Here is a 20,421-nt window from a genome sequence, read left to right on the forward strand (position 1 = left end):
AGTCCTTTCACTTCTCCAGCATCGCCCAAGATGTTTTATGGCAATTAACTACTTTTAAGTGCAGTTACTAGTTGATCTCCTTCTGTACAAGAACCCTCAGATATCAAATGAAAAATTAATAATAAATCAATTTGATGGATAACCTTTGGATGAGGCATCACGTATTACCGTCCAAGTTTCGCGGGATCTTATGCAGCCACCCCACATCACAGGTAGGTCCTCAATTTAATCTTAACCAAACACACTGGAACTGCAGCACTTCAGAATCAACACAATGCTTAAATCAGGAGGATGAAATTCAATCCCACAATCATCCAATTAAATGAATATCGCGTCACCCTCGCTCATCTTCATCATTATTATCAAAATATTCCCTTTAGTTGGGAAATGAACAAAGCTAAAAGTATGGCAGGAACAGAACTGATGCCAAATACAGCCCAGCGAAAGGATGCAGTGTTAATATTAGTTATAGAAATTAGTTAAAAGTAATTTGCAAAAAAAGGCGACACATATAAAATCAAATTGAATAAAAGCTGCTTCAAAGTTCTTTGACTTTTTGATTCTTAATCTTTCAGCTATGATCAACCAACAGCAGTAATAATAATTTTTGCTGGTTATAGAACTACCCTGCTGGCCTTAATTCATTTTAAATGTAAAACAAAATACAAAATTTTGTGGAAGATTTTATAACAGTTATATGTACATAAATCTGACAAAAATGAACTACAATATTCAACGTAAATCAAGAAACTCAATTGGATCAAGTATTTAACTGGCTAGAGAAAGAACAGGTTAAAAAAATGCTATCATTGGTTAAAAATGTAAGCAGGTGACCTGAAAAATTATGTAGGAAGATTTGTTCATTCTGACATTAATCTGGAAGGACTGGTGGTTATCCTTCAGTATCCACTAGTAATGGTAGCAGATTTCAGCCATTGGAATAGGAAGAACTTGTTAAGGTACAAGAAATAGTAATTCAGATATTTGGGAATGCTGGAAGGAGGAACCCACCATGACACCATCAGCAAATAGCTTAGAGGTTTGGTAGTAACATAAAATCTGCTGGAAGAACTCTGTGGGTCAAGCAGCAAATTGTGGGAGGAAAGATTGTCAGTGTTTTGGGCCAAAACCCCGCATCAGGATAGTGCAGGTTTGATAGTGTTGCATGACCTGCCTTAGGGCCTCTTGAAACCCAGTGGGAAGTCTCTGGAATTCTATTGCACTAATCTGGAAGCACTGGAATACTAAAGCAACATGGTGCAGAAGAATTAGGGAGGTTCCTTACATTACAAGTGGTTAAAGATGCCAATAAATAGAAAGCAGTGCCTAGCAAATGGGTACTAGGTGAAGTCTGGAACACGAAAATTTGAAGTGGAGTCAAAATCTCCCATTTCTTTTAGTAGCTCAGGTGTATCATTACATTTCCTTTATGATGGAAACCAAATAGTAGGTTTAAAAGTGCTAGTGTAGAGAGCTGACTGTCAGTGTAAATGTTTATTACCATGTGATACTTTGATAGCATGGGCCTTTGATAGCAGCTGGCAACACTAGGGGGAAAAAGTAAATTACTATTTACTTTTAATGTACTTTCCAAAGATCTTTGTACAAAATGTATTTATCAACTTTATTGCCAAATTAAATAAAAATAACCAAGGTCAGTTGGGAGGTGGGCGGAAGAGATAGTGAGCAATGAAGCTAGAAAGATCTGAGTGACTAAGGGTTGCATAGCTAGTAGACATGAAATCACTTTAGGAAGCCTAATACCTACAAAAATGTTGAATGTTAGAAAGAACAATGAAACTGAGCAGCATTCACCCACTGTAGGAAACTGACCCAATGGAAGTGGGGGAGAGGGGGGTTTGGTGCAGCAAACTTCCCAGTTAGTTTTTGTAAAAATTGCACAGGAATTTAAAAAAAGAGGAAGTTACTAATTCAATAGTAATAGCTCTTTAAGTGCTTTTTAAAAAATCTAAGTGAAGTAATTTAATAAACAAAACCACGACAAGGTGACTCAGACTCATGGAATTCACATCCTGTGTCACTTGGGAACTCCAGGATGCTTCTCACATCCTGGACAACTACAGGTGCAGGAAGTTATTGTCAGCAGAAAAGCTCAATCACTATGGTTGCCGCTCACCCTGCATCACAAGAAAGTGAAGGCAAAAAGAGAATAGGCAATTGCCATTCAGACAAAAATAAACAATCAGGTAGTGCAGGGGAACTGACTTAATTAGTACAGAGTATTCAGGAAAGAAAAGAAAGACAGGGAGAAGAGTGGCAGTAATGATTAGGGAAAACATTGTAGTGCTGGAGAGACAATATCCTGAAACATTCAAGGTGCAATTACACTAACCATATTACCCTATAGGCTACATTATAAATGTAGGGGGAAAAATATAGACTGGAATAGCAAAGGGGCAAAGAGCTGGGAGGAATTTCTGAATTCCCCAGGACAGCTGATTTAATCAGCATGTTTTTGTCCCAACAAGAAAGGCATTGCTGGACTTGGTTCTGGGAAGTGAACAAAGCCAAATGCGCAGGTTATCAATGGGGAACATACAAAAGACAGCAAAAATATCATGTTTAGCTCAGCAATGCAAAAAGGATATGGAATACTCCCAGATAAGATTATTCGAAGGACCATTGAAACGAGATTGAATCAGATCTACCCTGGCTAAGTTGGATGGTTGGCAAAACTGTAATTGGACTCTCAGAGGGAAGCTTTTAAGGTGGAGATGCTTCAACTGCAGTCTAGGCAAATTCTCTTGCCTAGGGAAATCAAAGTCAGAACTTTCCGAATAACCAAGAGAGTAAGTAGAAGAGGTAAAAGAAGCATTACAAATGGCAGGCTATTAAAACAGCCTGTTTCAGGATATTGATGTTTTAAAAGAAATAGAGAGAAGGGAAAAGATGAACATCACAGCTGTACTCAGAAGGGATATAATATAAAGGGATATAAGGGATATATGAGCTCATCCACTGAGGCTATATGGATAGAATTCAAAGATAAGAAGGGTACAATCACTCTTATGTGATTATACTATAAACCCCCCCCCCCAAAAAAAACCACCTGGACATCGAGGAATAAATATGCAGTCAGGTTAGGAAAAAGTGCAAAAACAAACAGTGGTGTCATGGTGGGTGATCTCAGCTTCCCTAATATAAGCCAGGATCTTCTTATTGAAAAAGGGTTAGACAAGGTAGAATTTGTAAGGTGCATCCAAGAGAGTTTCTTAAAGCAGTACATGGATAGTCAACCAGAGAAAGAGTCACACTGGACCTTATACTGGGAAATGAGACTGCCAGGTGCCCTTTCAGTGGGAGAACATTTAGGAAATTGTAACCACAAGGCCTGAAGTATTAAGAGAACATTCAAAGTAGACCTCGGTGAATACCTGAAAGAATTTGGTAGGTTATAGATTGAGGATAGGTAGTGGAACTGTAACTGCACTGCTCTTCTGTGGAAGCAGCACAGACCCACAGAACAAATGAACTCTGTAACCATTCTATGGGTGCAAGGATGAGAAAAGAAAAGGATGTCAGGTGTTGTCCAAGTGCATCAACATGGTGGCTTATTCTCTTATATAGTAACTTAAAACACAATTATTGTTAATACCATCTTAGTAAAAGTTCAGCAACAACAATGCTTTAAATTATAGCGAACATTTGCATATTATGTAGGCCAAAAACTTAACAACAAATTAATAATACAGAAACTCTAAATAACTTACCTTATTCCTATAAGGAAAGAAATCAACATGGAGCAGATAGGATCTGCTATCATAAGGCCATAGTTCTGCATCAGAAGGGCAGATATTATAACACCTATACTGCCAAGAGTGTCTGCTACAATATGCAGAAAGACTCCTATAATGACAAGAATGGAAGAAATTCTTATGTTTTCATGAAATATCATTTTTGATTTATATATTTAAAAATTCACTGAGTTTCTTCTATATTTAGAGAAGGACCAATTGGTTTAAAAACCATTTTAGATTACTTACGATCTTTTTGGCTAAAGGTATAATGAAGAATCTGTGACAACTTTATACAAAATGAAGTGGTACAGGAGCATAGCACCCTAGCAGTTTTCAGCATCAGCAACCTGGTTTCAACTGTGCCGCTGTCTGTAAGGAGTTTGTACGTTCTCCCTGTGACTGCGTGGGTTTCCTCCCACATTCCAAAGTAGAATGGGTTAGGAAGGTTTAGTAAGCTGTGGGCAGGCTGTTTTGGAACTGGAAACACAGCAACATTTGAAGGCTGTCCCCAGCAATTCCTCGACTCTGATGGTCATTGACGCAAATGACACATTCCATTGTATGTTTTCACATACATGTGAAAAATAAAACTAATCTTATAATTCACAAACCTTCTAAAATCTGCCTATTGGGCCCTTTTGCTTGAAGTGTATCACATTGATGGTCTTCTGCACAGGAAAAAAACACAACTTATAATTGTAAAATCTGTTACATACATTAAAAGAAAATTGCTAATGAGCTGCTGTAGTTACATAATTTAAGAGTTCTAGATGTCACCAACACTTATAAATATCAATGCACTTAACCTGGTCAATGGTTAACAGGAATGTCAGTAATTAGATAATTCAACAAAACAAGTGATTGTGAGTTTATGAGGGGATGTGGGGGCAGGGGAAAAGGGGGAGTGCAAGAGACAGGCAATCAGCATTGCCCATAACTGATCACATAGCCAGCATAAGCAAATAATGAATTTAACAGTGAAAGGGGCAAAATATTAGGCTGAAGATACACCTCAAAAGGTAATGATCCCAATTCACTCTGTTGATACCTCACCATGATATGGATACAAATTCAATTACAATTCCACATAGTATGAAACCTCTAACTTGACCAAAGCGCCACCAACAGGAAAGCTAAGCACGAGGCTGCTGCTGCTTTTGTGTAAACTGGCAAGCAATCCAAAGTTGCATCCAAGTTGAGACACTTTATTCCTTGAGCTTAACAGAATAGAACTGCATGTTTCATTTACGCATTTCTCTCATATTAAAAATAGACAATGAGAATGATCAATCTAACCTTCAAACTTGCACAGAATTACTATTTAAAATATGCTCTTCCAACAAAATATTCCAAACATAGTACTTAAAATACAATTACTTCCATTTCTGCTTAAGGCACTAAGTTATGATTAGCTCACATCACCCAACTTACCAATACCTCAGTCAAACTGCATTGCTTGCATATAACTAGGCTTTCAATGCTAATAGTTTCATATCAATTAACATTTCATAAAATTCAGTGGCCTGTAAAAAATGAAAATCTAAGCCACTTTGACATTTGAACCTCATGGACTATATTACCATTCCACTAAGCTCACAATTCTCTCAAACACATGGAAAGCTCAAGTGTGTCAATGTCCTTCACTGGGCTTTTGCAAACGATGTTTGATGACACCTTGTGGAGTAAAGCATCAGAGCACAAGATGCAGCAGTTCCCCAACACTCACACAATGGATGCCAAACATGAGAAAATTTATCTAAATAATTATCTGTGTTTACTCAATTCTGTTTACAAAATTTTCCAAAACATTGTTTAATTAACTCATAAAATCTTAACCAGAATGCAGAGTTCAGGTACAATATTCTTCCTAACAAAGGAAAGAAACAGGTTTCAAGAAGAGTAAAATACAGATTTATTAGAATGTTGGCTTGTTTGGAGAAAAATAAGTACAAATACACCGTATCATTATGCAGTAATTTACATAGCAGGATTATGCAGTAAAGCTGAGCTCCAGGGACTCGAGCTTTATCTTGACCTTGAATACAGTCTCCCTGTGGCAATGAGGTTTACTTCCAGGTACTTTGGTTTCCTCCTACTTCTGAAAGACATGCTGGTGGGTGAACATTAGCCCTCTAGCACAGGTGGGCAACAGGGAAATAATGGAGCTGATGGGCGGCAAAATAATAGATTTTAGGGAAATAACTGGAGGAATGGGGTTGAAAGGAGTGGGCTGAGAACTGGCACAGGCTGATGGGCCAGGAAGCACATTCCAGATCAAATGAAAAATATGAAAATTATATTACATTATGGAAGGGTGGGAGAGAGCACAGGAAAATGATTAAGATAAATATTTATTGCAAGGTCATAAGAATAAGTTTAAGTTTAAGGAAGAGACAATATAATTCTTCAGATGATAGACCTCACTTTCAGGCTTCATAGCTGAGATAGCAATATGTCAGCATTCAATACTAGACTAGATAGGTGGATTAAAGAAAAAGAGCTGAAGAGGCATCAGAATAACATGGGTAGATTTAATTCAGCTATTCACTCTTGGAGAGTTGAATCAAATCTTCCCGAGATTTCTGTATGACCTGTGAACATATTAGTCAGTCATTGTCTGGAGGCTGATGAAACAAAAGGAATTATTTGTTGGAATGAATTTTTGACAGTAACCACCTGATACTGGACATCTAACAAAGCAAGAACCAATATCAAGACATTTAATAATTTTTATGAAGAGTCTAGTACAATACATAACTGGAGAAAAATTAATACACAAAAATTAGGAAATATACTGATTTTCTATATTTTAGCAAAGGTAACTTTAGATCCTTGGAGACTTGAAAGACATAACTCACCATGGCAGTGTTCCTGAGCATGGGAATGTCCATGCCCATGGGAATGCCCATGCTCATGGGAATGCATAGATCGATGCTCATAATTATGGCTGTGGCTGTGTCCACCATGACTATGTCCATGATTCAGCCCATGAATTCCTCCATTGAAGAGTGAATGACTATGGCCATGACCTAATGCAACAAAAATGATGTTTATAGAGAAAAAAAAATGCACACCTTTGAATTTGATAAACAAACTTAAACACAAATGTACAATGTCATCTTTAACTGTTTTAACATATGGAATGGGAATAGCATGCCATACCACAGTGTCATTCAATACGACTTGCCCTCTTGACATTGCTACCATCAAGGAAATACAGGAGCCTGAAGACACAATCTCAATGTTTCATGAACAGCCTCTTCCCCCCTGCCATCGGATTTTTGAATGGACAATGAACCCAGAAACACTACTTCATTAATTTTTACCTCTCCTTTTGCACTTTCTATTTTAAAACCTGATTCTGATAGCCACTGTGTATTTGTAACTACTCCCAATCTCAAACAGTCCAAAAGTCTATTGATAACTGAGCATCTGCCAAAAAGTTAGCAAGATTCAGAAATCTATTGGTGTAGTGGAAGGTTCTCAAAGCTTGCAGAGGGATTTGGACCAGCTGGAAAAATGGGCTGAAAAATGGCAGATGGAGTTTAATACAGACAAGTGTGAGGTATTACACTTTGGAAGGAAAAACCAAGGTAGAACATACAAGGTAAATTGTAGGGCACCGAGGAGTGCAGTAGAACAAAGGGATCTGGGAATACAGATACAAAATTCCCTAAAAGTGGCGTCACAGGTAGATAGGGTAGTAAAGAGAGCTTTTGATACATTGGCCTTTCTAAATCAAAGTATTGAGTACAAGAGTTCGAATGTTATGGTGAGGCCAAATTTGGGGTATTGTGTGCAGTTTTGGTCACCGAATTACAGGAAGGATATTAATCAGGTTGAAAGAGTGCAGAGGAGGTTTCCAAGGATGTTGCCGGGACTTGAGAAACTGAGTTCCAGAGAAAGGTTGAATAGGTTAGGACTTTATTCCCTGAAGCACAGAAGGAGGGGAGATTTGATAGAGGTATATAAAATTATGATGGGTATATATAGGTAGAGTGAATGCAAGCAAAAAAAAACCAGAAAACATGGGTTAAGGGTGAAGGGGAAAAAGTTTAAAGGGAACATTGGGGGGGGGGCTTGGTGGGAGTGTAGAATGAGCTGTCAGATGAAGTGGTAAATGCAGGCTCACTTTTAACATTTAAGAAAAATCTGGACAGGTACATGGATGAGAGGTGTATGGAGGGATACGGTCCAGGTCCAGGTCAGTGGGACTAGGCAGAAAAATGGTTTGGTACAGCCAAGAAGGGCCAAAAGGCTTGTTTCTGTGCTGTAATGTTCTAAGGTTCTATCAGTTTAAAAATTCAAATAGAGAAATTAAGCAATATTCTAACTTTTACCCTCTGCTTATCCAAAAATAAAGTGTGGACCTTGGTCAAGAATGCTAATTCAATGAGATAGCCTCTCTTTTTTCTGAATTCCAGAGAATTATACGCCCATCCTAATCAAATATCTCGCCTCCTCCCAAAAATCAATCTGGTGAAACTTGAATACAGTTTCTAAGGCTAAATTTAAATACAGAGACCAAAACTGTACAAGTGCTCCAGGTATGGTATCATCAAACCCTGCACAACAACAGCAACATCTACATTTGACTCCAATCACTTATCATGAAAGCCAAAATATCGTTTTGCCTAAATCTGCACATTAAACTTTGTAATTTGGGTATCCAAAAAATAACAGCTTCTTCCCATTTAATAATGCTTCTATTCAAATAGAAGTAGTACTTAACATCTCCCAACAATTTATTCTTGAGATAATACTTCAATTTTAAATAAGAAATAAGCATTTTTTTTTAATGTAAATTTCTTTTTCTGAAGTTATTTTGGGAACTGCAACTGTAACTCAAAATGGCTCAATGCTTAAATCTGAAAATTACTGTTTAGAATCCTGGGCATTAAATAAAATGTAACTTAAGCATGGAAAGAGTTGTTAGTGGAATGAAGTGCAATGTCATTCATTGGGTGAAGGAAGTAGAATGTCATTTTTCTCCCTCGAGGTGCAGGTTGGAGGGACTTTTAGTTTATTGTTGGTATGGAACTTCTCCTGCTAGATATGTATTGCTTCTCCTGTATTGCTCAGGTTAACAGCATGTTAAGTGTCAGATAGGAAGTGAAATGACAATGATGTAAAAAGAGCTTTGTCACTAGCCCAATTCATTTGAAAAGAAGTCAAGTAAGAGTTGCAGACATTATTGCTAATTTGCTAATTCTGATCAATTTTTCCCTCACTCAGTGTGATGAATTACAAAAGAAAAATCAAACGCCTTAGTAAATCAGGACGTATGTTAGTGGTTAGAAACATTGCATGTAATAATAAAAAGCAGCTGTGGATGGAAAGTAATTTCCCATCTAAGCCTTTCCATGATATCAGTATTATTCTGCCTAACAACTCCAATAGTTCCAGGTTTATAGAACTGTCCCTTACCACCGTCATGCGAATGTCCATGGCCACCATGTTTAAATACAAAAATGCCAACCAAATTCACCAGAAACCCAAGCACAGATACAGACAGCAACCGTTCATGATGCACTTCAGGGGGTTCCAAAGCTCTCTGAAAAATAATTGAGATGAAAGAGAACTAAAGTTTGATGCACCTTACAAGTAGAAGCAGCATGGGAAATGGCACATCCCACCAAATGGTAATAACAGCTCCCGATCTCTAACACACTGCTACACAGGACTTAGCTTGAATATAAAAAGTAGTCAAATGTAAATGATCTTTTACTCTCCCCAAAAGTTAAGTCATTTTATATACTAAGATTTTAAACCTCTTCAGGATAGGCATCCCTGGAAGAGACTTCACAATGTAGTAACTCAATCACAGACAACAGAAAATCTACAGATGATGGAAATCTGAGCAACACACACACAAAGTGCTGGAGGAAATCAGCAGGCCAGGCAGCATCTATGGAAAAGATTGCATCTGTAAGTTTTCTCTTGTTTGTGACTATATATAACAAGAAGTAGTTGTCTTTTCCAGAGTTATTATGTCTTATTCTCCTACAATTCAAAAACAAACCATAAATTTTGAAGAATAATTTCCTAGTCATAATTATTTCTTTATATGGCAAAGATCTTAAACTTTCTGCTGGAATCATTTTATTTTATAACCAAGTTTTTGCCAATTATACAATGGAAGCTCCCAGATTACATGGAAACAAAATTACAGGTTGAACACCATATATCCAAAATTTTGAACACTGACATGATACCACAAATGGAAAATTTCAGAAGGTACAGGGAAAGGTCCCAGGCGACATGCAGGTTTCTGCACACCACATACAGATCTGATGAGTGACCTCCCATACCCTGTGGTGGCCCCTGTTGGATCCAGTTAGTTCTCAACAGCCATCATAGCCAGATCTTTGTGCATTACCCATGTGTTTTGTGCTTATTCTCTGCTTTATGTTGTGAAGATATTGTTGAAAATGCCAAGGTCTGCAGTTACCCCTATGGGTAATAGTGAAAATAAAAAGAAGAAGCAGTTATATTTATCTATAATATAGAAAGTTAAATGGTTGGAAAAACTTGACAGTGGTTTAACTATGAAGCATCTGACAGAGAATGGTGCTGGAACAACCACCATCTACAACCTGAAGAAACAGAAGGGCTAACTGTTAAAAGTTCTATGCTGAAAGATAACAGAAGCTAATGAAAAATAGAAAAACACTGCACAAGGCGGAAAAATGAAGATTTCGATCATGTATTCAAAAAGTGGATTCATGAACAGAGTGAACACATGTCTTTTAATGGTATGCTGATCACAAAACAAGCAAAGATCTATCATGACAAACTGAAAACTGAAGGCAATTGTGAATATTCAGCAACCTGGTTGCAGAAGTTTAAGAAAAGGCACGACATTACATTTTTAAATATTTGTGTTGATAAAGCATCTGTTGATTTTAAAGCAGCAGAGATTTGATTAGCTTGCCAATATTCCCACTGATGAAAATTAAACACACTGAACGGCTGCATCTGTATATAAGTGTGATGAACAAGTGTAAGACAAAGACTGCTTACAGGTAGCACATAAATTCAGAGTCAGAAATGATGGTGATGCCAAACAGCCAATGATTGTCTAGCCTGGGCAGCTGAGGCAGTGATAGCTTACCTTTCTGATGGTTCAATGTACGCATTATTGTTTCATGCACAAAACAACCTTCAGGGTATATGTACAAGCTGCATATGTAATGCAAAAGGAATTTGTGTTTAGGCTTGGGTTTCATCCCCGAGGTATCTCATTATATAGATTAAAATCCAAAATACTTCTGGCCTTAAGCATTTCGAATAGAGGGTGCTCAATCTATACCAACATTCAAAAAGACTACAGAAGAGATAACACATTTTATTAGTCAGTTATTAAGCAATCAACAAGGCTTCACACCCATATTGAAAGTGATATCTGTTAGGAACAAAGTTAATATTTCCAAAATGATACAGGGCTGGTCCATCACCCATCATGCACTAAATGGGAATAACAACCAACAACTACATAGTTAAATAAAACAAATGGGATTCTAGCCTTTATAGCACAACATGCTGAAAAAAAACACAAGAATAGGGACAAAATGGACCAAAATCTATAGCAACCAGAGGTAGTCTTGTCACTTGTGCAACTGTAGATGTAGTAATTACAAATCTGGCACATAATTCTGGGCATAATTTATCAATCTATTTTTAAATAGATTTAAAGAAAAATTTTCAGGCGTGTTTTCTTTTAACAGGGATTTTGAAGTAACCTGAATGACATTATCAATATTTCAAACAGTAAATTAAAAATAAACGTGGACAAGATGCAAGCAAAAACAGAGCATTGATCAACAAATTAATTAAATACAGGTGTAAGCATGGTAGCAGTCTGTTTTGGCATTCTTTAATCATACCTGCTTTGCATCCTAACTCCATCTATCCATCTTGATTCAATCATCGTTGCCTAACAAGAAAATCTTACTTTGAAACGTTCAGCTGACTTAGTATTAATAGGTTTTGGTAGAAGAGAGCACCAGATTTCCACAATTCTTTATACATAGTCCAATTGAATGGCTCAATTCAAAAATTTAAGCTTGTATTCCCTTGCTGCAGATTTTCTGAAGTTTCACCCTCTGGTTTGCCCATCGATTGTAAATACCAGAATCAGGTCATGACTTAATATCTTACCTTGAAAAAAATTTGCAAGGCTGGTTCTCAATTTAACCATTAAGCACAAAAATCATTCTGGGAATCTGTGCTGCTCTCTCCAAATAACAAATTAAGCCTATGCATATTGCTAGAACTAAATGCAAAACTACAAATGGCACCCACCCCCTTGCATTCCAATTACTTTGGGATAAAAAGCCAACATTCCAACAGCCCTTAAAATTAGATTTTGTAACGCTCACTAGTCTATAACAACTTCTGAACCTGACCTTTAATTGCTCTTCTACAGTGACAAATTCCTTGTCATTTAAGAAATATACCAGCTTTTGAGGTCAACAGTTGGGAACTTCTCATTTGTAACAATAAGCTACAAAACCAGAAAGAACAATAACTCCAGATACATCTCTGTAAATGGATGCATGATGAAAGATGGGAGAAAGGTATTGACCAAGCATAGATCTGATACATATAGGTAATCCAAACACCTCCCTCCATGTTACAACAGACTGAACATTATTCGTTTTATTTTATTTAGTGTTACAGCATGGAGTAGGCCCTTTGAGTCATGCCACCCCAGCAATCCCACAACAAACCCTAACACTGTCATCACAGGACAATTTACAAAGACCAATTAACCTACCCACTACATCTTTGTGCTGTGGGAGGATGTACAGAGACCCCTTGCAAAATGGTGAACTCAACTCCGGGACACCCCAAGATGTAACAGCATTGCACCAGGCGCTACAATACCATGGCACCCGTATAATTTATAAACTTTATATTTCTCCAATGAAAAACATTTAAGTGAAAAGACAAAAATGCCACCAAATTTTAAAATGACCACTTCTTTTGGCACTGTGGCAATATTGCCAGTTATTAAACTGTCCTCCCTTACTGTAATTACAGTTTTAAATAGTTGCTACAAGGATTGATTCCATACATATTATCCTTTACCCTAAATAAAGGAGGTTAAAGAGGTTACCCTCATAAAAAATGAGACCAAGCAACATAGATGACAACCAGATTTCACTCCAACATGAGCTCAATGACTTTTATGCGTGCTTTGATTGTCAAAATATGGAGGCATCTTCACAGTCCTCAATGACCCTGTGATTTCAGTCTGAGGCTGACATGGGAGCATCCTTCAGGAGGGTGAACCCACGGAAAGCATTCAGCTCAAATGGGGCACCTGGCCAATTACTAAAGACCTTTACTGATCAACAGGCCGGTATCTTTAACCTCTCGTTTCGGCAGTCTGAGATACCCAACAACTTCAGGAAGGTTTCAATTATACCGGTACCTAAAAAGAATGTGGTAACCTGCTTCAATGACTATTTGTCCAATAAACAATACATCCACTGTGTGAAATGCTTTGAGAAGCTGGTGATGAAAGACATCAACTTCTGCCTGAGAAGCAAATTGGATCTGCTCCAATATGCTTACTGTCACAACAGGTCAACAGCAGATAACATTTCATTGGCTATTCACCCAACTCTGGAACATCTGGGCAGTGAAGATGCATACCTCAGATGCTCTTCATTGATTACAGCTCAGCATTCAATACCATCATCCCCTCAAAACTAATTAATAAGCTTCAAGTCTTGGGCCTCAATACCTCCTCGTGTAATCGGATCCTCGATCTCCTTACTTGCAAACCCAAGTCAGTTCAGATTGGCAACATCTCCTCCGCAATATCTATTAGCACAGCTGCACCAAAACCCTGTGTGCTTAGCCCCCGCTCTACTTGCTTACACTTATGATTGTGAGCCCAAGCATAGCTCCAATGTAATATTTACATTTGTTAATGACACTGCTGTTATTTGCATAATCAAAGGTGGTGATGAATCAGTATATACTTTTGCAAGAAAAAGTTTGTGAACCCTTTGCAATTATTTGGTTTTCTGCATTCATTACTCATAAAATATGGTCTCATCATCATCTAAGTCATAATAATAAACAAACACAATTTGCCTAAACTAATAACACACAAACAATTGTACTTCTCATGCCTTTATTTAACACATTGTTTAGTCATTCAGCATCCAGGCTGGAAGTAGTATGTGAACCCTTGCATTTAATAACTTGTAAAACCTCCTGTAGGAGCAATAACCTCCAGCTGTAGCTGCTGATCAAACTTACATAATGGCAAACAGGAATTTTAGACCATTCCTCCCGACAAAACTGTTTCAGTTCATTAACATTTCTGGGATACCTTGCATGAACAGCCGTTTTCAGGTCATGCCAAAGCAATTAAGTTAAGGTCTGGATTCTGACATGGCCATTCCAAAACATGAATTTTCTTCTTTTTAAACCATTCAGTTGTTGATTTATTGTTGTGTCTCGGATTATCGTTGTATTATTCAACTTCTATTAAGCTTTCGGTGACAGACCGCTACTCTAAAATTCTTCTGTAAAATGTCTTGATACCATTTTGAATTCATTGTTCCCTCAACAAGCTGTCCAGGCTCTGAGGCAGCAAAATAGCCCCAAACTATGATGCTCCTTCCATCATGCTTCATAGTTAGGATAAGATTTTGGTGTTGGTGTGCAGTGTCCTTTTTCCTCCAAACAGGTCTTTAGAAATGCTTTTGTAGCCTTTTCCAGCTTCATGCATCTCTACAATTTTTCTAAAGGTCCACTGGAAGCTGTTTTGATCAGGACATGGTGCACACGAACAGATCTTTGAGAAGAGCAGGCTCTGTCAGTAACCTGACTTTGTGTGCCTTTTTAAAAAAAAAAGGACAGGGCACCTCCACAACCGACACCTCTAATTTAATCTCACTGATTGGAACAGCTAACTCCGAATAGCTTTTGTATAGGCATTACCCCAGAGGTTCACATACTTTTTTTTTGACTGTGATTATTTAAATGGTTTACTCAGTATTGATGAGTAATACAATAGTTTGTGTGTTATTAGTTTAGGCATATTGTTTGTCTAGTACTTTGTCATATTAAACTGTCACAAGTGGACACCAATTATCTTCTGGATAAGGTAGAGTCAAACTATGGTTTTTGCTTAATTATTATTCACACCAAGATCTGCTGGTGGCATGATTAGACTTGACAAAGGTTACTCCATCAATCAAGTAGCTCACCCACTGAGTAGTTGAAGCTACACAAAAATAATTAACTATCACAGGGAGCAGATATTTCATTAGAAATACAAAGTTTTCAGGATAGGGTAAGTAGAAGCGAAAATGGAAGACGCTACTGGAGATAACACAAGGCATAAACTTGCCAACGACAACAATTGGATTAGCGTTTTGTAAAGGCTCTCGATATTTTACTGCACACTATTCTCACAGCACTGAACACAGTATAATTAACCAATTCTCTATGATTGCCTACCATCGAAGTCTGGTCTTGAAAAGAAAGATTTGCTGAGGTGGTATTGGTGCAGAAAACACTAGCAATAGAAATTTACTGGAGGAGAGCTGGAACAAACAGGAATAACTGCAAATTTGGAGGCATCTACCAAGAAGGTGGACATCTCAAACTCTTTACAAAGTGGTAGAGATATGTGCTGTTAATATCTGCCTCATATTCCAACAGGTTTCTAATACACAGTACAATTTTGAACATATCCAACCGCTTGCATAAGCTATTGAGTCACTTGAACAGAAATGCTGACAACAATTTCAGCTCGTGGTCTTCTGCTCAGGTCTGAAAATAACCCTCAAGCCCAAAAGTCTAGATATAATCAAATCTATATCTTTATGTTACATACACCCCCAAAAATACATCCCCTCTTTAGAGCAGAGGATGCCAACTTGGATCCATAGACCCCTCCCTTGCTTTAGAGGTGAAAGCGAGAACACAATGTAACATTGTTTCATAAATCTAGGAAAACAGATCAATATGCAAATAAAAGAATTGCAGATTGCAAATAAAACCAAAAAGATTTTAGAAATAGAGTCAAGATTTGACTGCCAATTATCCCTTGCAAGGCCCAAAAAGTAATCAACTGAGAGCAAGTTTCTGCAGCTTGAACATAACCATATTTTCACTAACCAACCTCTATTCCTTCTGAAAAAATGAAGAAAGCTGTGAAGATCAGAAACAATCCATTCACAAATCCAGCCAAAACTTCTGCACGGACATATCTGCCAAAGGGAACAAAATACGCACAGTGTAACACCTTGTACCTCTTGACCAGGAGCATGAAATGTTACATTTTCTCAAAAGTTGGTTAAGAAGGTTGATACAAATAATAGCATAATCAAGACAAACCAAATGCTTGTCTGAGAATTCCTTATTTAGTAACTTTCCCTCCCCCATGTTGTCTAGACATCATTTGCATTGTCATGTTCAATATAGTAAAAACTTAGTTGCATTTTAATTTATTTATAATTCATTTTGTCTTCAAAATTTGAGCATTTCTTGATCCAAAATCTGAATACATTACATTAGCAAAAGAAATAAATAATGCCATTACTATGAAATCCAAGTTAAGATGTAAGAAAATGCAAAGAATTTAAGGGTCTCTCTCAATGGTTCATCTTATGATGCCCATAAGCTATCCATATCCAGCTGACTCTATCTCACATAAAGGAACTTTATCAGTAACATTAAGATATTTGCAATTCTGGACAAGCATTCATAAACTTAAGAATATTTCAGTAGTGGGTAACTTGTCCCTTTGAATTTGCTACAAAAATTGTTAGACTTACACTAAACCACTTTAAATTCATCTCTCCAGCAATATCTTTAGATTCTCTTAGTATACAAAGATAATTAACACTGATGTGGAATATACTCAATGGTTCATCATCCCAAGCCCCTTATAAGAGGCAGAGAATTCCAGTCAATTACTTGAAATAATTTCTCCAGATCTCAGTTCTAAATGACACCCCTTTTACTCAGGAACTGGGGATAACCTTAGAAAGGTCATGCAGGAGAAACATCTACCAAGCTAACTAATAGACCAGATCATCCTTCAAACTTGAGTGAGTGTGAGTGAGTGTGAGTGAGTGTGAGTGAGTGTGAGTGAGTGAGTGAGTGTGAGTGAGTGAGTGTGAGTGTGTGTGAGTGTGTGTGTGAGTGAGTGTGTGTGAGTGAGTGTGTGTGAGTGAGTGTGTGTGAGTGAGTGTGTGTGAGTGAGAGTGAGTGTGAGTGTGTGTGAGTGTGTGTGTGTGAGTGTGTGTGAGTGTGTGTGTGTGAGTGTGTGTGTGTGTGAGTGTGTGTGTATTTTTTAATTTTTTTTTCAAATAAACACAGATCTGGCTGCAGTTCTCTTGTTCTAAAGTTCCAGGGCACTCTTACTTAAGGAAAGAGACTGTAGCTGGACACCATCCCCACCCCCCACATTATCTTTCTGAAATTCACATAAAAAGATACCCAGGTCTTCCTGGAATTCTGATTTTCCATTTACTTCCCTGCCTAATTGGGTATCTTTACAGTTTTCACACCATGTCCCATCTGCTTTTTATTTTACCGCTAACTTTACAATCTAATTCCCTTACGAGGCCTTTTTAAAACCCATTTGTTCTATTTTCTGTCTGTTAACCAGTTCTCTAACCATACTAATATATTACCGCCATCCATAAACACAATAATAAATGAGTTCTCTTAAGTTTTGTGAAAATTGAAACCAGTATTACATCATTTTAGGCTGGAGGGAACTTATCAAAATTAAATGAACAACGCTCTATCACTGAGTTATGAAAGAGTTCCATGTTGAAATGGAGTTGTGATACTTACAACAGAAATAAAGAAAAAAAGTTTACCCTTGAGCTTGTGGTGATAAAAGGGAAGAACTTAAACCCTTCCAAGGGAATCAGACCAAACTCTTGTCTAGATTGTTTATTCCACTAGTGCAAGAAACGCCCTAAAATCTAATTATATTTCAAATGAAGCTTTAAAAAACACACAAGTGTTAAACAATATTTGTGTACAGCTACATAATTAAATATCAATAAGCACTCTTGTTCTTACCCGTAGGAAAAGGTATCATTTGATCTCCATCTAGAAATCACGGATGCTGCCAATCCAGCCAGAAGAGCAGTGCAGTCAAAGAACATATGGAATGAGTCCGAAATGAGACCTAAACTAAAGCACAACACACGAGAGTCACATTTGCAACAGAACTCCAGAAAATTCAATCTTCTGTGATTTTTGTAACTGCCACTTTTACAGAATTGTAATTATTCTCCATCAGCCAAGTCTAGAGTCAAGTCTAGAGTCTGAATAGCATGAGAGGTGCTACTGAATGCATTACTAATATTTTTATTGCTGACACACACGGCCCGAGAGGGAGCATTAAGCACTTTGAGTCCATACTGGCTCCAAACTGAACAATTCCATAGATTACAAGACACACCAGCAGAATTAGACCACTTGGCCCATTGAGACAGCTTCACCATTCCATCAAGGCTAATTTACAATCTCAACCCCATTCTCCTTGTAACCTTTGACACCTTTACTAATCAAGAACCTATCAACCTCCACTTTAACTACACACAATGAATTGGTCTTCAGAGCTGTCTGATGCAATGAATTCCACATATTCACTAGCCTTCAGCCAGAGATTCATCCTCACAACTGTTCCATTCTGCCTCTCCTGATTTCCTTGTTACTCTGCAGTTTATTCTTTCTCACAAACCAATCAAATCCCTAATTTGCTGCTTAATCAACAGTAACACATTTGTTTTGTTTAAATTCAGACAATGGTTTAAAGTAGGTCCGGAAAACAATAATATACCATGTTAAACTTCCATTGTACATCGCTCCTACTTAAGAAATAGCGAGCTAAAGTGAAAGGTAATAAACTGCAACAAGGGAAATGGAGGAATTACTGCATTGATGCTCAGAACAGTCACACTGCAGTGGAAAGCGGAGAGTTTGTTGATCTATGTGGTTTTTCTCTAGGTGCTCCAGTTTCCTCCTACAGTCCAAGGACTTAGCGATTAGTAGGTTAATCAGTCATTTTAAATTGCCCTGTGATTAGGCTGTCCTGTTAAATAGGTGGGTTGCTGGATGGTGCAACACTTTGGGCTGGAAGGGCATATCTCCAATAAATAAACGAATGAATGACTGAATTTGGCAAAATCACTGTCGAAGAACCATATACCAGGGATTTATGAAAGGCTGAGAGGAATGTCCCACGAATCGGCCCTGGTCAAATGTACAATCTAATCTCGACTCAATGTCACTGCAGGATAAATAAATATAATTTTTAAAAAATTATTTAAAAGGTACAGCTCAAAATAGACCCTACCAGACTTTCAAGTCACGCCCTCCAACAACATCCTATAACCCTGATTTAACCATAACCTAATCACAGGACAATTTACCTACCTGGCAAGTCTTTGGACTGTGGGAGGAAACCAGAGCACCCAGGGAAAACACACTCTGAATTACTGGGTATTGGAAGAGAGGTAAAATAAAGATCTGGCATTGAGGAAGGACTCAGTAATTACGGAATATACAGTCAGCCCTCCATATCCACAGATTCCGCACGCACGGATTCAACCGTGTATCGGGAAAACCCAGAAGTTTTCTCTCCAGCACTTGTTGTTTGAGCATGTACAGACTTTTTTTCCCTCCTAAACATTTACATTGTATCCGGTATTATAAGTAATCTAAGTAATCAAGAGATGATTTAAAGTATACGGGAGGATGTGCATAGGTTACCGCGGATCGGGAATCGCAAAAAGAAAACAGAAGTTCTCTAAGTCAGAACAGGTACATCTGGTATTATTTAACGTCAGTTAGTCAAACGTTTGTCTTACTATATGGTATATATTTTACCTTTCTGTGTATATAAAACACTTAAGTAACATATGTATTTCAATAATTAAACCATTACTAATAATTGTAGCTTTCATTGGGGCAGGGTCTTCACATGCCTTCATTATTCTCACTTTATCCCGACTGTAGCCTAACGCTTTTCCAATGACCGATAGCGTTTCAGCTCTTTCCGATTACTTTATTATTTCCACTTTATTTTCAATCGTGATTGTTTTCCGGAACAGAAACACTGTGGGTGGCAGGTCCCAAGTTCCGCCGGGTCCTAAAATCCACCGCACTAAGACAGGGTAAAAAAGCTCTGGTGCTCCACCTGAAGTCCACCGCACTGAGAAAAGTTAAATAAAGTCCGGAGCCAGCTCCTAAAGTCCACTGACTTGAGCATCCACGTTTTTTGGTATCTGCGGGGGGGGGGGGGGGGGGGGTCCTGGAACCAATCCCCTGCACATAAGGAGGGCCAACTGTACACTTAATTTCTCAAAAGACATGCAATTGGTATAGGGGTTGGTGAACAATTAACATGCAGTTGAAGGACAGGTGTGGAAAACACAAGTCTGAGGAAACATCTGTACTGATGGAATGGAATAAACATCCTACAATAAAGGTAAACAGAAGCACAACAAAGTTTAATGCTTTCAAGAATTCAAAAAAATCCAAACAGCCCAAGCATAAACAAGTAAGAAGTAATCATAGTTGCAGCATTAAAAGTGGAATAATGATGGTATCATAACAGATGGGTTATGGAAGAGACACCCAGAAAATCATTGACATTTAAGAG

The 20,421-nt window shown here is 37.8% G+C and overlaps 1 protein-coding gene across 2 annotated transcripts in view; it reads right to left on the minus strand.

Moving 5' to 3' along the window:
- Positions 1–20,421, minus strand: part of slc30a7 (solute carrier family 30 member 7) — a 62,269-nt gene that overhangs the window by 23,653 nt on the left and 18,195 nt on the right. The window contains exons 3-8 of one of the 2 annotated variants that reach the window (XM_059984625.1): positions 17,832–17,945; positions 15,913–16,000; positions 9,186–9,312; positions 6,617–6,787; positions 4,370–4,426; positions 3,732–3,867 (exon numbers count right to left, since the gene is read on the minus strand). In XM_059984625.1, coding sequence (XP_059840608.1) covers positions 3,732–3,867; positions 4,370–4,426; positions 6,617–6,787; positions 9,186–9,312; positions 15,913–16,000; positions 17,832–17,945 — 693 coding nt within the window. The remainder of the gene's footprint in view (positions 1–3,731; positions 3,868–4,369; positions 4,427–6,616; positions 6,788–9,185; positions 9,313–15,912; positions 16,001–17,831; positions 17,946–20,421) is intronic. The other variant, XM_059984626.1, reaches the window with a different exon arrangement.

Source organism: Hypanus sabinus, chromosome 11 (assembly GCF_030144855.1).
Source record: "Hypanus sabinus isolate sHypSab1 chromosome 11, sHypSab1.hap1, whole genome shotgun sequence".
Classification (NCBI taxonomy): Eukaryota; Metazoa; Chordata; class Chondrichthyes; order Myliobatiformes; family Dasyatidae; genus Hypanus; species Hypanus sabinus.